The sequence below is a fragment of the Electrophorus electricus genome, chromosome 11 (genome assembly GCF_013358815.1).
Source record: "Electrophorus electricus isolate fEleEle1 chromosome 11, fEleEle1.pri, whole genome shotgun sequence".
In the NCBI taxonomy this organism is placed as follows: Eukaryota; Metazoa; Chordata; class Actinopteri; order Gymnotiformes; family Gymnotidae; genus Electrophorus; species Electrophorus electricus.
The window spans coordinates 2,913,784-2,935,000 of NC_049545.1; the positions used below are offsets into that span (position 1 = coordinate 2,913,784).

The 21,217-nt window shown below is 40.8% G+C and overlaps 2 protein-coding genes across 2 annotated transcripts in view; both read left to right on the forward strand.

Annotated features, from left to right (window-relative positions):
* Window positions 1-7,815: 7,815 nt before the first annotated feature.
* On the forward strand, window positions 7,816-12,445 carry LOC113571538. The gene is made up of 3 exons (XM_027000526.2): window positions 7,816-7,835; window positions 9,861-12,052; window positions 12,184-12,445. The coding sequence occupies exons 2-3, from the start codon at window positions 10,013-10,015 to the stop codon at window positions 12,424-12,426; spliced, it is 2,283 nt and encodes a 760-aa protein (XP_026856327.2). The 5' UTR covers window positions 7,816-7,835; window positions 9,861-10,012; the 3' UTR covers window positions 12,427-12,445.
* A 584-nt stretch (window positions 12,446-13,029) lies between these two features.
* LOC113571484 (PH and SEC7 domain-containing protein 1-like) overlaps window positions 13,030-21,217 on the forward strand; it is a 20,494-nt gene continuing 12,306 nt past the window's right edge. Inside the window, exons 1-7 of the mRNA XM_027000447.2 lie at window positions 13,030-13,464; window positions 14,242-14,685; window positions 19,401-19,556; window positions 19,702-19,782; window positions 20,103-20,215; window positions 20,384-20,445; window positions 20,568-20,657. Coding sequence (XP_026856248.2) covers window positions 13,394-13,464; window positions 14,242-14,685; window positions 19,401-19,556; window positions 19,702-19,782; window positions 20,103-20,215; window positions 20,384-20,445; window positions 20,568-20,657 — 1,017 coding nt within the window. The 5' untranslated portion in view covers window positions 13,030-13,393. The remainder of the gene's footprint in view (window positions 13,465-14,241; window positions 14,686-19,400; window positions 19,557-19,701; window positions 19,783-20,102; window positions 20,216-20,383; window positions 20,446-20,567; window positions 20,658-21,217) is intronic.

Below are 21,217 nucleotides of genomic sequence, written 5' to 3' on the forward strand. Positions count from 1 at the left end.
TATATTGGATATCAAATCCTTAGTCTTCTGTTTGCTTCAAAACCTTAATTCTGAAACGAGAGTTATGCAATTCAAAAATGACTGGCAACAGCGTAACAACAGTGTGGCACTGTTCGTTGCCAGACTGTTCATCCTTAAGTCCAACAGGCCAACCTACTCTGTTTGCAAAGCGATCTGTAGGTACATCCCTAATTTTGTTCATCTTAAACACGTCTTATCAAGGATACCAAACATAAACATAGTTAAGGGTTTCAGCATTTGTACTTTAAAAAGAAGAATAAGTTTCTAAAAGGTAGCTTCACACTCACACACAAATACATGCTACTGTTCCTATTACAATCAGTAATGTACATATCACATTCAACAACACTTCAAGTTCATATCACCCATTAAAATGCAAACACGGATAGGATACCTAACTAGCCAATGGCTAAAGTAGTGACATACTGCACAATCACTAAGTAAGATTGAATTTTCTACAATATGGCAACCCTGCTCATTGACAATCTCGCGAGGGGTCAAGTATCATTGTTAAGTGCAGCCGGTCTGTTTCTAATACGATCCGAGCGGTTTTCTTGAAAACGTGATTTCCTTTCTGAGTATTTGTAGTAGGGGTACGCCGAAGTTTATTTCAGATATTTAGGTCATGCCTTTGTAAAACCGGAACAAAATAACCAAGTTTGGTCTTTGATAGGTAAAACGGAGATTCCATTATCCGGACAAATTGAATCTGTCCTTGCTCCGAGAGGGTGGGACGAACTTCATCCGGCTGTCCGGACCAGCAGTGATCCCTGTTTTTCTACAGTATTCTAGTTAATTTGTATCTTGGTATCTAACCTACTGTACTGGCTAGGAAGTATTCTAGGAGTAAATGACAAAGCACTTTTGTAAATCGCTCTGGATTTGGAACTCTTTGTGAAGTCAAATGCCACCTGCTGGACAGATATGAGATCCTTTTGAATTAAAGAATTAGATAATGAACCACTTGCCAAAGAAGTTTCCATCCTTACAAGCTCCCCATAAGCAGTTGTAAGGTATCTGGATTCATAGATGTACTCATACGCTTTCTGCTTTTTAATTCTTCCAACGAAGTTTAAACTTCCATGGTCCTTAAATGGTATTTACCAGTACCAGTGGCATTTACACGATTATATATTGGAAGTCCTGCTTCATTTCTAAAGTAACTGCCGCCTTCTGGTCAAGGGAAAGCTAAATGTGCCTCTTATAATGACAAATTACACCGACTGATAAATATAACTTCACTATAGTATTCTTCAATCATGTTTTACAGTGTTTATTACTTCAAAATTGATTTTATGAAATTTCAGCAAAAATTTTTTTATTTATTTATTTATTTTATATTCAACCACAAGCCCAATTAATCGGGATCAGAAATGTTGAAATCAGTTTTTTTCTGATTTCATCTGATCTGAATCCCTTAATATTGCATAACTTATTCAGGGGAAAAACAAAAAACTGGCCACTGATGTTATTTGTCAATCAAATTAACCTCTGGTCACCCAGTACTGGTGTTATCTGTAAATCGAAGGTCACCTCTGGTCACCGAAGTACTCACCCAGCTTTCCCCTATGGATGAGGGGGAACTGATCAGCACGTGAGGACCCAATTGAGCAATTCCATGCCAACGGTCACTTTGGGAAGCTAAGCTATCCAAGTTAGCTCACGATAGCTACTTTAGTTAACTTAGCTAGGTTAGTTAGTCATATTATTTGCTGTCTCTCTTTCGGGGAAAAATAGTTAATAAATATGTCTTCACCACTGTAAAACTAAGTAATGGTATCGAATATATCAGGGCCGTATTAATTTGCCTTTCTTTGCAATCATTTCGCATATGGCAGTAACAGAAGCCTACCAGACGCTGAGCATCACGGACTTAACAACCAGTCTAAGAGTATTCTGAAACTGACAGAAGTGCCGTCAGTTTCAGAGCGTAACTTCTTCGTAGCGACACCTCGCTGATAGAAATACTATAACCTAGCTAGCTAAGTTTTAACGTTAGCTAGCTAGTTTGCTTGGGACGTCAAGAAGGCTAGTAGTTAGCTAGGTTATTAAAGTCACAGCCGTTAACTCTTCTTTCATAATAGCTCATAATTTTCATTGTTTTGCTAGCTAGTGTACTGGTGACCTGTTTATATTTTGAGCATGCTTGTGTTAACAGGGTTATGAAGATAATTTATGTAATCTTAAAAGATATGTTTAACTTTTTTATCCTTATGTCATTTTAATTAACTTTAGTTAGAGTTGCAGGACTAACAGACCTGTTTTGTACTTGCAGATACAGGAAGGTGAAACACACCTCATTCAGTTTCCCTACAATATCACAGTCTGAAAGATGGAAGAAAAGACATTCAGACTGTACATTTGACTTTGACACTTTACTGACTAGCTATCGAGACTCCCGTGTAGAATAAGACTACACTATTACCTTCATTGTTTAAATCGCTTTGATAACCGAATAGTTCAGTTTTTGAAGGGAGCTAGCTTCATCCCTAAAGACCGAATAAGAAAGTATTTTATCCTAAATTTTACCAGAGAAAAAACAGGCCACTTCCTCCTGTGTGCACGACCAAGGTAAACCACGGATGCGTACAACATATCCCTCGTCGTTGTGAGACATCTTTATCTGTGACTTCAGGACAGTTAAAAAAAATAAATAATATAATATATACACATATATTATTATTATTAATAATAATAATAATAATAACAATAATTTTATATATATATATATATATATATATATATATATATATATATATATATATATATATATATATATTGAACTTGCCGTTAAAGTTATGTCACTGGTGTTACTGGCACAATAACTGTATTGCACGTCTGCCAGTGGTTTCTGGGAACTTGTAAGAAATAAGCAAATCAGTTGAAAGTTAAAAACACTGACATTAATTACAGCAGGTTTAACTATCAACTTGTTCTCCTTTCAGACTGTAGTATGAGTCAATGTAGAGAGATGTTTTTGTTTGAGAGCTTAATTTCTTCCTTCACCACTTTTTAGGTAAAGTCAGAAAAGTCATGTTTTAATGCCTCACATGCTTCAGAAGAACTAAGCACCCAGATTTCTCATGAAAATGCAGCCAGTCTCAAGGACTTGGAGTCATTGACTAGTAAGTTCGTATGGCATAAAAATAAAGGGCATTGTGCATTGAAATGTGTGGGGGCATTAGACAAAAATATGGTGTGATTATTTAAAAACAGATTTTGTCTACATGCGTGGACTTCCGAGTGCACAGTTTTATGTTTTTTAAATACCTGCAGTTCTTTAAGTCCACTCTTGGTGGCACTGGAATTCACAGCCTTATTGATGTTCCTTTTTGCTTCATACATTGTTCTGTTTTGGATCTGTTATTGTCCCCATTGTCTTAAGATGTCTGTGATTGTATTTGTACTGCAGTACTCAGTAAAAGTGTATTTGGACCAATACTGTTTTTAGGAATTCCTGAGGCTCCAACAGCCGTTGTGCACACTGCTGCAGTTGGGACACAGACAGCCCATCAAACGAAAATCACTGGTAGGTTGATTCACAAGGTCACGTTTCCGTATTGTATTTATATATATATATATATATATATATATATATATATATATATATATATATATATATATATATATATATATATATATTAGTTAACTTGTGTGTCATGTGGTACTATTCGGTGGTAGAATCTGAGTTAATAAAAGCTATTAGTTTCAAATATATAACAAAACTAATTTCCTGTCCCAGTCCATTAATCCTAGTTTTTCAGAAGATGATACAATGACATTAATTTTAATCTTTATTGCATTTTGGAATGAAGAATTGTAACTGTTTATTTTTTGTTTGTGTTTTATTCTTTTTATAGGGCCTTTGAATTTATAGCAGTTTAACTTGATTGGTTTTTGCCAACATGCTCAGTTACATCTAAAAACTACAGCAGGCATTTGGATAAATAAAGTTCATTCTCATATTTGTTGCTTTCCCTTTCCAACAGGTTTGGTCAGTGATAAACATTTGTTTTTGTTGAATATTCTTTTTTTTTATGCAGCATTATTATGTTTTGCTGGCAACAAATTAACATGCATTTGTTTCCTCTTGAAATCGTAAATGAATTGTAAATTTTCTTTCAGAAGTAGGAACTTGTTTCTCACTTAATAGAGAAAAAGTATTCCAGTAGGGCTTGCACACCTTTGTGTTTTAAGCATATCTTTTGCAACAACTTAAATGCATCTATTTTTGTAAGTGCGCAAGATCCTGAGGCAAATACTAGCTTCCTGCACTCCTAGATTGCAAGACTGCAGTATGTTTTATTGATTGCTCATGTCTATGGCTTTGTGGATCTTATCCAAATTACTTGCTGTGGTCAAGGTCAAAAAGGCTCTTTGTATTGCCATTAGAAATACAATAATTACAGCATGTAAACATGTTTGGATAATAGAGTAATTAGTTTGTAAAAGTGTTGTGGATAAATATTGAGTGCAAATGTATGTAAACAGATATTCTCATTTAGCCTGCATATCATAGCTGGCTCAAAGAAAAAAATCCACCTGTGTCTGATGGTCTTATGGTGTGGATTCAGTCTCATTCAGTTTCATCCATTACACAGATGTTGAAGCATGGTTTGTAATTACTGTTCTCTATGTTGCCACTGGAGATTTTGTGGTTCGATAAGCATGTGTCATAAAGAGGGGCGAGAAGAAATCGCAGTGCCTGTTAAAAACCCTTTCCCTGGTTTGCTTTTATCTTTCTCAATTTTGGAGAAATGGCTCGACGAGCGGTACTGCGTGACGCTATACCATCAACTCGGCTGGTCTGCTCGCCAGTGCTGCGACTGGCTTCGTCTCCTACGGTAAATACTCGAACATGCAAGAGTGCATGAAGATAATGTAGTGAGCGGTGCATCGCTGCGGCGTTTTGTGGGATAAATAAGCGATAAAATAGCGGAGCTGTTCAATTTGTACTGCGCATTCCACATTTTTTGTTTACGGCAATTGACTTTTTACCACCTCATCGGCAATACATTTTATTGGAAACCAAACTGATTTTACTTGATAATGAAGCCTATTACATTAAGTGTCCGCAAGGTTTCCTACAAATACTGTACGGTGAGACTGATTGCTTGAAACCAATTTATGGTCTACCCCGAGTGGCTACATTAGTAGGTTAGTATGAAATCCGTTTGTATTGGGATTGTTGTCACTTTGGTTTTATTGGAGGTTAAAGCTGTAATTTGGTCCCTGTATTTTACAGGCATAGTCCACAGGACTAGGTATTTTCAGTGTATTAACTTTGTTTGGTTAAGATAGTTTTGATCTTATTTTTATTGAAAGCTTTATAAGTCAGATCTTACCTATATAATATAAATTCAAAACTATGTTGAGACATAAATTCTCCACCTGTTGTCACTTTGGTTTTATTGGAGGTTAAAGCTGTAATTTGGTCCCTGTACTTTACAGGCATAGTCCACAGGACTAGGTATTTTCAGTGGATTAACTTTGTTTGGTCAAGATAATTTTGATCTTATTTTTATTGAAAGCTTTCTATGTCAGATCTTACCTATATAATGTAAATTCAAAACTATGTTAAGACATAAATTCTCCACCTCAACATATTGTGGGATCTGTGAATAAAATGACTTTTTGATAATTTGGTATTGGTGATGTTAAAATTAGCACAGCAATGGAGGACTGCAACTTATGGCAAACTCTTAGATAGTAGGCCTATAGTTTATACCCAGCCCTCAAATTCATCCTGTTCAAGTCAGTGTTTATGTACCTCTTTTGGGGTTGTTTTCCTCTAATGACTGTGTCTAATTTTAGCTTCACAGCCCCTTTCTGCTTGAAGGTTTTGTCGATTTATGTAGCTGTTGCATTTGGAATATGGAGGGTCTTCTTTGAGGTGACAGGCACAGTGCCAGTAGCTCAAGATGCACATTGTGCTGACTTTGAAATGCATGCGTACTCCTGTGGTCTCTCACAAATAGTCTATATCATATTACTCAAATTCCATCCTGCCAAAGGCTACTTGGAGAACAGAATATCAGCTGACTATTCTGTATTTGTTAACTATAGTAGTAGTCTGTATTATAAATAATTATTTGTATGGCCATTTTTACCTAATTCTGAAACGGTGTGGCCCCTTTGTTCATCAAGAAATTCACACTAATACACAGATACACAATCTGCTGCACTTTACAGGTAAGTCTGTCTGTAAATGAGACCCACTTAATTTCATTGTTGTAAAGGTGCAGAGTGTGGTGAGGTTAGGACAATGCCTTGGCAGATACATTAGTTGATGTGTGATTATAATACTGCAGCTGATTCGGAATGCACCACTGACTCAGCAGAAAGGCTAAGAAGTGCAGCCATGAATTATCTTTGTTTGTACCACCCTGAACTATACAAAACGTTATAGACTGTTTAGCCAACTCTATATCTAGTTTAACATGCGGTTTTAGCATCACATATTTTGTGGATGAGTTTTATTTTAAGGGGGTATTTAAAATTGATTCCCCTTCATTCTAGTATTGGGAGTGAAATTAATTTATCAGGAAATTGAATGGCAGAAATACACTAATAAATAATAAAATACCAGCTTTTACATTGGTGTCACATAACGCTCGTCTCCTGCGAGTCACGTGGTTTGGCCAGCCACGTGTAGTGGGAGGATCTGTTTGTGGCCACGCCTACACACACCTGCACCTTATTTGTTTATATGTATTGAAACCCGTGTCGAAGTGTGTAGAGTGTTGGTCATTGTTGATGTAACGTGTTAATGTAAGGTTAATGTTCGTATCGTCCATGTTAAACGTATGCGTGTTTCTTGTGATTGTTTAATGTCAACCGTTACATGTTCATGTTCTGCCTTTGTCGTTTTGTGTAAATGTTCGTCCACGTCGCTGAAGTCTGTGCGTCCTGCCCTTCGGCACTTGGGCCACCACGCGTTACAATTGGCAATTAGTCATTGAGATGTATATTTAGCATAAGTTGTCCTGTAATTTGTGATGTCCTATCCCCCCCCTCCCAGTTCCAGATGGCTTTAGCTCAGCCTTCTTATTTCTAAATCCTTCAGGTTTTTAATGATGCTGTACCCCATATTTTAACCCTTTAACTACTTTTAAACATAAGTATTTTATTATTTTTAACCTGAGCTTTTTCCTACTTTATTTCAGAGCAACAATGTGACACACTACCCATATGCTCAGTGATTTTAACATTAGTGATGAAGTGTGTAAACTTGTGTTAAACCCTACAAACTGGCCTTGTATCCCTTGGGATTAGTGTGTGTCTGTGGAAGCTCACATTCACCCCCGTTTGGATGATCACTGCCTGTTATCTTTATGTTGCCTGTCCAGCCCCTCTCCCTGTATTAGTCCAGATAACGGACATGGTCCTACCCACCTCTATTTGTCCCCAGCACAGTGAGCAGAATTATTTACTACCTGTCACTCTGATACTGGTAAGCATACTGGTTAGCACCACACACAGATAGGTTCCTCTCCAGATTGGATTAATTATTTCACTGGGGTGGGACTTAACGGCTTGAGTGACGGGCAAGACAAGGAAAGAGCTGTGCTGGACCTAAGAGAGGTTTGCAGGGGGAGGAGGAAGAGGAGGAAGTCATGTGGGAGGCATAAATCCAGTATGGATGAGCCAACAAAGCAGGCAGGAGCTGTTTGTCTGAGAGGAGAGGGCCAGAGAGACCATAGGAACACAGATGCAGACTCTGTGCAGAAGACTAAAGAGAGGAATTCCTGAAGCCTGATGTCTAGTGTTCTTCAAAGTCTAGTAGGAAAACAGGGGACACAGAAGGTCATAAGGTAAAGTAGATTTGAAGTGTTGCAGGAGGTGTAGTACTATAACATTTACAGTAAGGAGGATTTGAGGCGGTGGGACAATCCTATTAGAGTACTAAAAATGTAGGCCTAAATGCCCTGCCTAGTAAGGGGTACTAGTATGGGTTTGCAAAAGAAGCTCTCTACTACCTATTCTTTGCATAACATCTTAATTATGGGATTGAGTTTTTTTCTTTACTTGCACTGACACAGAATGACAATAGAAATTAACCAGCTTCCATCTGTTGTCAAATGGATGAAAATCTTTTACAATCTTTCTTTGACAGTGGTAATTTATGGTTTTATTTAATTGTTTTCTGTACATATTTTTGATACACATGACAGTCCCAATATTGTTTATGCTTTTGTCTTAATAATTTAGGAAAAGGAGTCTTAGAGACTTTAATTACAGAGGTTTGGCAGACATGCAAGAATGTTAGCTTTATTAGAATTCTCATATTTATTTTAACTTAGTTCTGGTAAAAACATTTTTTTAAAAGCCATTGTTAGCAGCCATGTGAGTTCTAATGTTTATTGTTCTTTTGAATGTTGCCATGTTCTTTTACTCTATCTGGTCTAAATCCAGCCCTGTACCTGCCAGACAAATATTGTAAAATACACAGGCTACATTCAAAGGCAACCATGAAGTAAGCTGCATTGTTTCATTTCTGACATACTCTCCCATTAGAAATCTGATCCAGAGACTTAATTAAACAGGCATCCATTTCAGGTTGTTACTGGTTACCTTGGTGCAGGTAGGGTTGCAACTAGGACTTCAACGTGCCATACACTTTCTAGTCAGTCTGAGGAAGCTGATTACGTGGGCTCCACAACAACAACAGGACAGATGCTCTGAGCAATGGGCGTCAACAGGCTGAAGACAGAACCAGAAGCAGAGAGCTGTGTGGCATTGTAATCAAGATGCAGTTCAGTTATTTTGGGCATTACTTGTCCTACCTTTCTGCTCCATTAGGTTGATGTGACCTTGGCATTTCAATTTCAGTAAAATTGGGAGGGTTAGGAGTGCTTTGAATTAACATTTGAGAGTCAATTACTTTTCTAAAATGGAAATATAAAAGAATAGTATATGGTGTGTGTGTGTGTGTGTGTGCGCGCGCGCATGAGTTAGAGAAAGAATATGTGAGAGAGCATGAGAGGAAGTGAAAGTAGCTGTGTGTGCATGTGTACAATGAACACACTCCCTTTCACCCTTTCCTCCCTTGTGCTGCTAAGGCACATGGTTTTGTATAAAGCCTATCTGGTAGGCCTCCAGCTTTAACTCTGAAACTACTCTCATGTCTCCCTGCATCTCACAAAACTCAACCTACTTAGACATGCAAACACACCATGTATCTATAATTTGATCATCCCTCTTTTCTTCTAAATTCTATTAAACTATAGTGTTATCGATTGGTTTACTTATATTGGCTGATTATTAATCAACCTTCAGTTTGTTATGTGAGCCTGTCTCAATGGGTCCTAATGTACAGTCACAATCCAGTACTAGACCTATATTCTGAAGCTCTGATATTGTTGCATGCTTATCCTCTTTTGGTTGTTCATGAAATATGGAAATAAATGGGTTAATATGGCATCTCTCACTAACACAAATGAAGAGTTCCATTACCAATGATTAGATACAGTGATGGGAGGCATCTGATTATAGGAACATTTGTAGTTTTCTTTCTCTGGGTAAAGTGAGTGCATTTATTTGAGTACATTTTTTAAAAATGTTTTGTTGCCACAGATCCTTCAGTTTTGTATCGGCTCAATTTCTTATGGGCCATCAATGAATGTCTTTAAGATTCAAACTAATCCACTAACTTTACCTTGCTGTTTGTATTTTATCGTTTTATTTTGGAATAATCGGCTGCTCTTTGTGGCTTTAAATATTGAATATTATTGTTGTTACTATTTTTATTATCACTATATTGTATCTTGTAAATCCTTTTTTGATTTAATGGACACTTAAATGTGAACATGCTTATCTGTGTTATGTTTGTTTGACAGGAGATTTTGAAGATGAGTTGAAGATGGTTCCTCTCTACTTTCCCCTTTTTTGGGCACCCACCTCATTCCCAAGATGAGATTATATCATGTGTAACTGATCAGTTACAGACTGATTTTCACTCAGTCCTCTATGAGGCTGTCTGGTAGACATAATGGCTCAGCCAAGTAAAGTCCTCCACCTGTATGTGGAGGTGAGATCTCTCGCTGAGCAAGGGAAAATGCTGGAAAATGCAGAAGGTACAAGCTCCCTCATGTTACCAAGGCCAGACATCCTTTCACAGTCCCACAGTGCAGCCTTTAATGCCCCACAAGGCATTGTTTACCTGCCCGGGGACCTCCATAAAGAAACCAGCAAAACACACACCTTTGCCTCCAGTAAATCTCCATCCAGACACTCAGTTAGTGTTCAGCTAAATCCAGGGGAGGCAATGGTACAACCAGCTGCTCAACACAGACAGAGCTTGCCTTACAATGAGATAAGTCAGTTACTTTCTGCCCTAAAGTCAGGGTCAGATGAAGACACACATACCCTGGTGCAAACTCAGTTATCTAAATGTGAGCCATTCCAAGGAAGAGACTCTAGGTTTTCTGGACATTTTACTGCCCCACCCACACCTAGTGGTTCTCGAAGAACTTATGGATGCAAGGAGGAAGGGAAACGATCATCTGTCACCTATCATTACATTGAGAAAGCGAATATCAAATTTGTGCAAGGTCAGCACAGTGGTTTGTGCCAAAGTGAGCCAGGGAACCCCTTCAGAAGAGCTGTGAATGATAAAGGATTTCCCCCCAACATGTTCAGTGACCCGGTGTGCTTCAACAGCTGGGGGTCCAGTGATGCCATCAGCAAAAAGCACACCATACCAGGCTCATTAAGAGCACCAAGAGATACCCCCAACCCCCACCAGGCCACAATAGAGTCGATTGCAAGAGAGGCCACTAGTCATGCTTTGGAGGAGTTTGGCTCACCACAGCTAAAGCACCAAAGGGCAGCCAACATTCCTGATAGAGGCCATGATCCTCTACACAGAGATCAGCCTCGTTGTAACTCATGGTCTGGGTCTCCTGTGCTACCACACAGTGCTAGATCTTTGCCCATCAATGCACAGCTAAAATATCAAAATCAACACAACACTTCATATGGTATACCCAGGAGCCAAGCAACTGACCAGCTTTCTACTCATGGAAAACAGCCCAACTGTACCATGTCATCACCTACAAATGCCCAGTCTGAACAGATCCCAATTCAGCAAGTGACTCCAAGTCAAGAAATGTGGAAGGAAGAAGAGAGTCCAAGACAGTCGTATAGGCCTGGCCCATTTTTACCAACTATAATGTCTACAACTATCCAACATGAAATTCCAGCTATGACTCAGTCTCTAGGTGAACAGAGAGTTGATCAGAGAACAAGCAAAAGCCCATGCCAAACTCATAAGGTCAGTTTCCACCTTGCTAGCACTTCACATCCATTGGATGGTGGCGCTGGTAAGCAGAGTGGTGGGAAGAGCACCTCTTCTGCCACGAGCCCTGAAATGGCATATAAACTAGCAGAAGAAGCTACAAAGCTTTCCAGACTTATGGAGGCCAGAAGGTCTACTAGACTACCTGCTAGATTGCACCATGTGTCCACCTCTCCCATTCAGGACCTACAAGAGCGAGCTGCGCTGCCAGGGGAGGAGAGTCCTGTTTTATACCAGCACTGGCCTCAAAACGACCGTTCACCACAGCTGGAGCACAGATATTGTGATGCACAGTGTAGCACTGTCCTCAGAGACAGTCCAGACAGCAGCAGGAGAGCACTCAAAGGACTTCTCACCGATACACCTCTGAGCTCATCCTCCCTGCAGCAGTGCTGGCATGAAGAGCATTCCTTCCAAGTTGGAGACTTCAATAAGGAGCACTTATGTAGCACTGGACCTCCATCAGGAATGTCCTCTTGGGAGTTAAGCAAATGGAGAAGTAGTGTAGCTGTCCTGGACTCTCAGGAGAACCATTGCAGGATGTCAGAGCAAAGAGATATGAGAGGTGAGGGCCTGGCTGATGCAGAGAAGACCATTGCTTTGTCCAAGAGCTCTAGCAGAGTTACAGGCAGCCTACGGGAGGTCACTCAAGCCAAGATAGACTGCAATTCACCTGAGACATCCAGCCAGACCAGTCAGAGGAGCAGTGACACAGGGAACACAGGAATACAGGTGAGAACCAATCTGCCTGGAATTGCTTGTAGGTCGGGAAATCTGTTTGCTATTTATCTTTTATCATTTGTGTCAGACAGTGGAAAAAGAATGTAAATTTGTTGACAATACTAATTATTCTTGATCTCTAGTTGGACAGTGGATCACTGTTGCTATGTCCTTCCTTGCACTCCCAAAAAATTGCTCGTGCCAAATGGGAGTTCCTGTTTGGAAAGCCTTCAGAAGATCAAGCCATAAAAGGTGAGAACATGCATGATGACCACCCAGACCACTCACATATATGGTCTGCAAGAAGAGAAATATCCCACAAACAACTCTGTTGCTCATTCACTTGTTTATCACTTCATCTGCCTCTTCTTGAAAACAAGCTTTAAGCTTCATAATGAACATCTAATCCAATTATCTGAAAGGGCTAAGCCACCATAGGATGACATCAGGATCTTCTGTCACTGTTAAACATTGTTGGCTCACTCTTTCCTCCTCTCCCCCATTTGGGCTTCCTGCTATTTAATTGTTTATTCCTCAGTTCCTCAATTATGGTAAATTGTACCTATTTTAATTAAACCACTGCTTTCTTCTTTGGCAGAAAAGCCTTTGGGCTCCTTGAAACTCTATCTGTGATGTACAGATTCAATATATTTAGTATCACTGAGTCATTGTCTAGCTGCTTTAATATTGAGTGTTCTCTGAAGGTGTTTACTACTCACTGATTACAGAGATGCTGAACTAGGAGTGGTTAGTAGTTTGTTCAAATACCTGTTACTCAGGTTCTGCCTATTGTATTCCCTAATATTTCTTTGACGTATTGATTGTACATATGTTTTATGAATAAAATAATTGCTAACCTTTATATGTTACACCCCAATGACTAAAGAAGTTCTAGGCTCCTCCACTGCACCCTCTAGTGGCTACTCCAGTGAGTTTCCAACACCATCTCCTCCATCCTCACTGCCTTCGAGGTCTACAGCAGTGTACTCCAGCCACAGGTCATCATCTGAGCCCCGAAAGCTATGTAGCCAGGATGTCGAGGAAGTGGAGGTAGAGTTGGTCAACCCACTTCCTTCCTCAGTGCTGGGTTTATCTCCAACGACCGGCGTCATCAGACACACCATCAGGTACTCAGAGACCGACCTGGACGCTGTGCCCCTGCGCTGCTACAGAGAAACGGATATCGACGAGGTGTTGCTGGCCGAGCAGGAGGAAGACTCTGCATTTAGTAGTAACCGCAGTGTGCCAGGGACCTCCGGCAGCAGCAGCTCTCTGGAGGCAACGTGGTGGCCACATGCAGACGGGGTTGAGGAGGATGAGGATGAAGAGGTGGCAAGCTGGGCCAGTGTGAGGATGCAATGTGACAGGAAGAGGCAGCATGCCATGCATGATGGAGATGAGGTGTTCAGCCAGTTGCTCAAAGGGTGAGAACAGGGGGACACGGGACATGTTTTAAACAGGGGTGCTGGAATCTTATGCATGACACACAGTGACATAAATACTATGTCTAGGAATTTATTATAAATGATTGCAATTTCTAATTAACTGTAGCATTTGGATAACATATAACAAACCATGTTCTAATCTTAAAGACAACATGAATAAAAATGCATTTCCTTATGTATCATCAGTGATGTAGTAATGGAAAGTAACAGCATTACGTGGTCAAAAAAAGTACCTGTATTCTGTTATAGTCACAGAAAAGGGGCAATAATTACATTACTGATGCATTTAAAAATATGGGGATTACAACCTTTTTTCTCTCTTCTTCTGTTTCCTTCCCAATTAATGGTGCTAAGAGTAAATAGTCACTGTTTTCACACTGCAATTGCATCAGCATGGAACATGGTCTCCTTTCATTTAAAGGTTTAAAATATGCACCATGCATTATACTCTTACCAAGTTGCATTTTGGGTCTTTTACTACTTTCATTAGCTTTACTCACAGGTGTAGTTAAACAATCCTGAATGTACGGGGTGCTGCAGCCTCCGCAGTATCCTTGCGTCCGGAGGTCCCTGGACCAACGGACTTGGTTTATTTACTCTGTCAAACCAATGCATGATCTCAAAAAATCTGTTCTATTTGCTCTGTTTCTTCTTCTTTCTGTTTCTTCCATGAAGTGATTGTTCCTTTAAATGTGACTGGAAGTCACAAATTGTACTTCTTGTGCTCAGCCCACCCTTTTACTGTTCCTCCTCCAGTTCCCCAAGTGGCCAGACTGCCCTTAAGTCCCCTATCTCTGTGGGAAGCCCTTCCAGGACCTCCATGGATGGACTGGACTCCTTCAGCCGGCACTTCGAAAGCATTATGGAGTCATACCGGTCCAAGAGCACCTCCTACAGTAGCCTGGACAGTGAGGACCTGACCCCCTGTGGCCCATCTGTCTTCACGTTTGACCTTCCCACCTTGACCCCTGGGATCCAGAGCCAGATCTGTGACCGTGCCAAGCAGATTATTGAGTTGAGCTTTGCTCCATTGGCCCAGTCCGGAGCTCCTGGCCTTTCAGGCTCCGCTGCTCAAGAGGCACCCCAGGGCTCAGCATGTACAGGCCTGGAGGGCACAGCCAAGGAAGAGAACGAGTTGTCTACTGGCACTCCAGCCAAGAACCACCTTCCAGCTGACTCTGACACAGAGACCACACAAAGGTCAGTGGAAGCTGAAGCATCTTGGATCACAAGCCTTCACATTACAGCATTTCTGACATTTGTGTGCTTTTTCTGACATTTGTAATTCCTTTCAGTTTGAAGCCCCATGTTTATAACTCTGAGGAGCATGTATTTTCTCCTTTTTTTTGTATGGTTAGGACAACATTATTCCACATAATGCCTTCAAACTAGTGAAGGAATATCTGACAGAGTATACACTCCTACACAAATACAACTTTGCACAAATGTGTCTTGTGTGTAGTACAAGGACAGATGTTTGACCACAGATGGTAGTTTGGGATATGGTAACTTGCTTATTTTTTATTATTCAGGGAGTCTGACACTATATGTGTACCACTTAAACAATGGAATTGTCGATAAGCTAAAAGTCAAGCATTCTGCATGCATAAAAAAATGTAAATATCACCATGCTGAAATTTAGCTTTTATATAACTGCCGTTCCATATCTCACTATACATGAGACCCAGTCCTGGATGTGTGTGACATTTTTCCTGATTTTTAAAAAAGAATATTTCCTGGGGATAGTGCACTGCCTCATATTGAACAGTAGAGGGCAATATAGGGTCATGACTTTGTGTTTAAAGTATCATGAGATTGCAGCAGGATTGAGATCAGTAGAGAAGACAATTCTTGTATCATGTTCTGAACATGTAATGTCAAAAGTTTCTCATTTTCTCTTGAAATCTACAAGATGTAACCTGATCATTAACACTGATGTAGATGTTTTAAAACTGCTATTAGATGAATGCACTTGAGAAAACAATATACAGTTGTAAGGTCCGAGAAGAAAAGTTGTGATTAACAAACACACAAGGATCTAAATATGACCCTGCAAAAAAAAGCCATAGTTCCAGTACAACTGCATGTGGAGTCTGGTGTTCATCTAAGTAATAAATTGTTCCCTTTTAAGTAGTGAAATATTTTTCTATAATTGTCTGCTTCTGTCACAACTTGGCTATAAAGTTAAAAGACACTTGAATTCGAAGAGACCTGAAAATTATACTGATATGAAAGCTTTCTATGGGAATCTGTTTCTAAGATCCTGTCTGGGTCACGGCTCGTGGTGCTCAGGGTCAGTTGTGAAGCACTGCCCTCAGATTCTCAACCACTCCTTGTCCCACTTATTGCAAGAGCTGAATCCAGCTCAACCAGTGTGGGTTAGGGTTATGCCCTGACAGCAGAGCGAGAGTTCTGTAGGAATTGCTGCTTTCTTGCAACACTCGCTGCATATGAGCTTGACTTTGTCTTTTCTGTCGCTGATTTGTGGGGCCGTTTTGGCTGCACTTACTCGGAGAGGTCTGAATGCTGACCCATCTGCTTTGACACCTGGCTCTACCATGGTGTTCTTTTTCCTGTCAGGTAGCCAATCAAATCTAGAGCTTAGCCAGGCACTCTTGGTCTCCATAGTGATGGGAGATTAGCTTCCAGAGACATGTGATTTCAGAGAGAGAGAGCGAGAGGGAGAAACAGCTGAACTATGATTTCCTTTGTTTTTATAAGTTGTTCATGTTAGGTTCGATTACCTTTGGAGAGATGGTAGCTCCTCTAACCTAAAGGCTAAGACTCTGTTCCAGGTTTTCTGCTTTCCATCTTCATTATCAGCCTCTTATTAGCATGTGATAAGAGGCTGATGGTTCCCAGCCAGAGGTTAGCAGTGCAGTGGGAAGGAGATGAGGGGTGGGAGAAACCAGCAGCTGTAACAAAGAGAGGAAGAGAAGGGGGGGGAGTTGCCAAAGTGGAAGGAAGTATATGCCATATACAGCATCAAAAAATAGCTCACGGGCGGTGCACATGCAGGAGAACAAACACACACAAACACAAACACACACACACACACACACACACAGGCCATCACGCTGGAAGGCTGAAGGCAGACACTGGGGGGGGGGGGATGAGAGTGACAGAAAGAAAAGCAGAGAGGACAGATCAGCAGCAGTCGTGCCATGCTCTGAACACTAACCCAGAAACAGAGTGGGAAAAGTTTGAAGAGAGCTACAAGAGAACAGAGGAGCAGTTGGGTCAGTGTTCAAGGGGCCACACAAGAAGAAGGGATGGAACTTCGAGTTTTACGGAATGTAAATGGGGCTTCGGAATAAACCTTAAGATGAGCGCTGGTCTGTGAAGCACATCCAGGGCACCTGATGAGGGTCTCTGAGACCTGTGCTGATTGGCTGTGGCATCTCACCTTGCCATACAACGAATTCTGCGTGTGAGGAGGTGGGGCTTTGGTGACATGGCTCGCTATGTGCTATGCTGGGCATGTGGGGCCTTGGATGACCCCTACCTATATGCTCCTCATCCAGCCATTTATCGGTGAGTAGTGATTCTGAATTGATATGGTGCTTAGTAAGCGGTGTGTGGTGTGGACCTTATTGGCCTTGTCCCGGCGGCTGTTCACATACTGTCACAGTGCTGCTAAACGCTGGCTGCTGAGAGTAGCCTGAAGCAAGTTGGAGTGAAGGTTTTGATTAAATCACCACACATGTAGACACAGCACTCCCCAGAGAGCAGAGAAAGCTCAAAATGAAGTGTCCTCTAGTCTTAATTTTGGATGAACACAAATACAGTTTTGCTATAATAACATCAATTACCTGTTTGTAATGATCAGAGAAACAAAGTTTCCTGTGAATAATCTGAGTTTACAGAAGATGCTGTTTTACAGGTGTCTGGATAGTATTTGTAAATGTAGACTTGAAGAGAATGTGGTGTGTGAAGAGAATACACTTAGTACTGTTTTGCGTATATGAGAATTGGAAGGTTGTAGGATGTAGGACAAACCAAGGTAGATCGATAATAATGCCTGCTGCAGTCTCCCGATCATATACCATATCGTATTAGGACACTGTGAGCCTCCCAGACGACTGTGGAGTATGTGTGCTGAGGAGGTCAAAGCACTGTAGTATTCACACATAGACTGCTTGTTTTCTCACAGTAACTCAGAAGAGTGTTGACTCCACCTCACTCCCCATAGCCCTCTCACTCTGAGACTACATGTCTTCTCTGACTGGTTCACAAGAGTACACACACCGTTTGTGTGTTGGGTGGGAGAGCAGGCTGGGACTTAACACATAACAGCAGTCTTTTCTAGATATTCCGGTTGTTCATAAGCCGTATGACCGTAGGGGAGTGTCTGTGCATTAGTGCCTCATTCAGAGCTCTTGTCACGCCCATGAAACCATTTGGCTTTTTCCTTGTCCACTTTCGAGAGAAGATCACAGAGCCATTGTTTCGAGGATAAACAAACAGACGTCCCTTTCAGCCTCACCTTCTCTCAGTCCCTTACTTCCCCTTTTGTGGCAGACCATCCGGTAAGAAATGGGGGACTGCAGGAGCCCTTGGAATGAACCAAAAATACACAGAAAGGAGGGGTGTTTTTGTTTCCATGGCTTTGGGTCTTATGTCTTTATGGCTTCAGATTGCATAAATTAAGCAACAGAACAGTTTGGGGATAGCCAAATTAGCCTGCTGAGCACAAATGGTGTTTTTAAGGTAAGATTATAAAGTTTGATTCTTTCATTCACTTTTTGTGCTTTTTGTAGTTTCAAATTACTTATTAAAATATTATGTTGTACTGACACAGTGTGTGCTGTCCACTACAAAGCAGAAGTTGTGATTTAATAAACAATAATTTAACTCTGTAAACATCTTTGCAGATATGCTTGTATGGCCTACATTATTGACATTTATCCTTAGTCACTTGGTTTTTATACAAACATAACTGCCATTACTGATGTGCTAGTGATAATCTGGACTGCAGTTACCATGGCTGGAAAGAAGTTACCATGGCTGATCATTTAGAAGCATCTGTGTTAAATCCACTCTGAGCAGTAATCTGAGGAAAAAAATGATCTTAATTTCCAAATGAGCTATGTGAGAGAGATTTGTTTTGGGTCTCGAACCGGTCATGATTACAGTACACAGCTCAAACTAAACTGATGATGCACACTCACACACCTATACAACTGCTTTCTAATCTTAGCTCATTCATTACATGACTAAGTTCAGTTAAGGTTGTGTGTCTTTCGACAAGTCACAAGCATGCGTGTGTGTGTGTGTGTGTGTGTGCACGTGTGTGTGTGTTTGTGTGTGTGTGCACGTGTGTGTGTGTTTGTGTGTATGCACTTACATACATGTGCTTGTGTGTATGTGCCCTTCCAATATTCCCTGCCACTAGATAGAATAGAATATCTTTATTGTTATTGCACAAGTACAACAAAACTGGACTTTGCGACTTCCTTACTAGAAGATCTGGCAGTCCTTAGTCCTCCATGGCCTTTTAGCCATTATTTATTATGCCATGAGTATCTGTGTCACTCAATATGATACTAAATACATTTCAGGGTGCATTTGGGTTAATCATGTTGACACAAGCACATAAAACACACAGACACAATATGTAACTGTGATATGCACAGTTTGGTTTTCACATTTCCTTTTGCATCTTACACTGAAACAAACATGTACAATATTGGCCAGATTAGAATTTTTATATATTCTTAATTTATCTTTACCAGCAAGTCCCACTGAAATCAAAGACTCTTTTACAAGATTGACCTGGCAGCCGTACAGACTCACAACGTATTCAAATACAACATCACCGACATAAAATACGACATATACACCATGATATGTCATATTCAACATGGTTTGTCGTTGAGCAGGCAAAGCCTCAGCTATGTTGCCCCTGTCTACAGGGAACGCTCATCACCGCCTGTCTCCATGTCTGACCCTGACGTCGCTATCGCTAACGGCAACAAGGGCAACCTGCCAGCTGCCAAGCGCCTGGCCAAGCGCCTCTACAACCTGGATGGCTTCAAGAGGTCCGACATTATGCGGCACCTGAGCAAAAAGTACGCACACTCCTCACGCACCCCTCCGGCTGGCTGCACCCTCGGCCATCTCATACTAACACACGTCCCTCTTGAGACCAAAGACTGGTGTGCCAAAGTTGAACTTCTTGCCAACTTTTAACGTATAGTCATTATTTTAATATAGCAACGAGTTCAGCCAGATGGTAGCGGAGGAGTACCTGATTCACTTTAACTTCTCAGGCTTGTCCTTGGATCAGTCGCTGAGGTGAGAGCATGCTTATGCAACAACAGTATGGGAATCGGATTGATCTGGGAATGAAATGAGCTCAGTTTAAAATCCCACTCATTCTACAGAATCGCATTCATTCTGCTTATAATAAAGTGAAAACTACATAGTAAACTGATGTACTAAGAAGTGAAAAGTAATTTCAGAATTTACTTTTCCTATTATTACCTTTTTTTTGTATCTTTTAAGGTGTCCTGAAGTAAACTCAGTTCTCCTTTGGATGTTGATAGAAAGATATGCTTTTGGTATGACTGTGTAGTCATATAAGCATGTAGGAACTGACCAGTCTCTGTCGTTAGAGTTTTCCTGAGAAAGATCACCTTCACGGGGGAGACACAAGAGAGAGAAAGAGTGCTGTCTCATTTCTCCAGAAGATACCTGCAGTGCAACCCCAACACAATACCAAATGAAGGTAAGTCAAACTCTTACTGTGTGAGAGTGTGTGAGAGTGAGCAAGAGAGAGAGTGAAGAGAGTGAGTGAAACTCACAAACATTGAGAATATATTCCCAGTTTGTGGCAGCAGGCAGCGCTCTCACTTGGAATGTGTGACTTGGTTCCCTCTGTGTGTCTGTGTTGCAGACAGTGTGCACACTCTGACCTGCGCTCTGATGCTCCTCAACACAGACCTGTATGGACACATGGTGAGTGTGACGGTGACTGACAGGATAGGCATTAGCATCGTCACATTGTTGGCTGTGGCTGTGGAACGGGTGATTGTGTTGGGTGGAGATGTTCAGGACTGCTCTCTCTGTGTCCCGCTCAGAATGTGGGGAAGAAGATGTCCTGCAGGCAGTTCATAAGCAACCTGGAGGGCTTAAATGGTGGGCAGGACTTCCCTAAAGAGCTGCTCAGGGTGTGTAAATCAACTAGACTCGCATCCGTGTGTACAGCGCATGTGCACACACACAGTACATCTTGTTGTATTGACCTCTTTCATAAGTTTTGACCAAAGAGCAGCACTTTAAACACATAGAATACACACACACACACACACACACACACACACACACACACACACACATGCACAGTGTTATGAGGACTGCTATATGTGCCTTTTTTCTCCTTTGATACATTTGTAGTTCTGAATCATATCTTTTTGCCTTGCTGTTGTTTTGGTCACCCTGAGTATGGTTTAGGATTAATGTGGTTTAGGATTAATGTGGACATCAAGACGTGAAATCTGATGTCTTCCTGATATAACAACTTTAGGAGAAAGATATTAGCAGTATCTGAGAGACATAATGAGACAATGTGACACAATCACAAGATCATATAATGTGGATGATCTATGTGACATATAAAAATAGTATACCATCCACTGTGAATTGAGAACATAACAAATGCCCAGCAGCTGGCCATTTGATTCTACTTCTGACAGCATGCAAGAGTGTGAAGTTCGGTTGGTTTAACTGG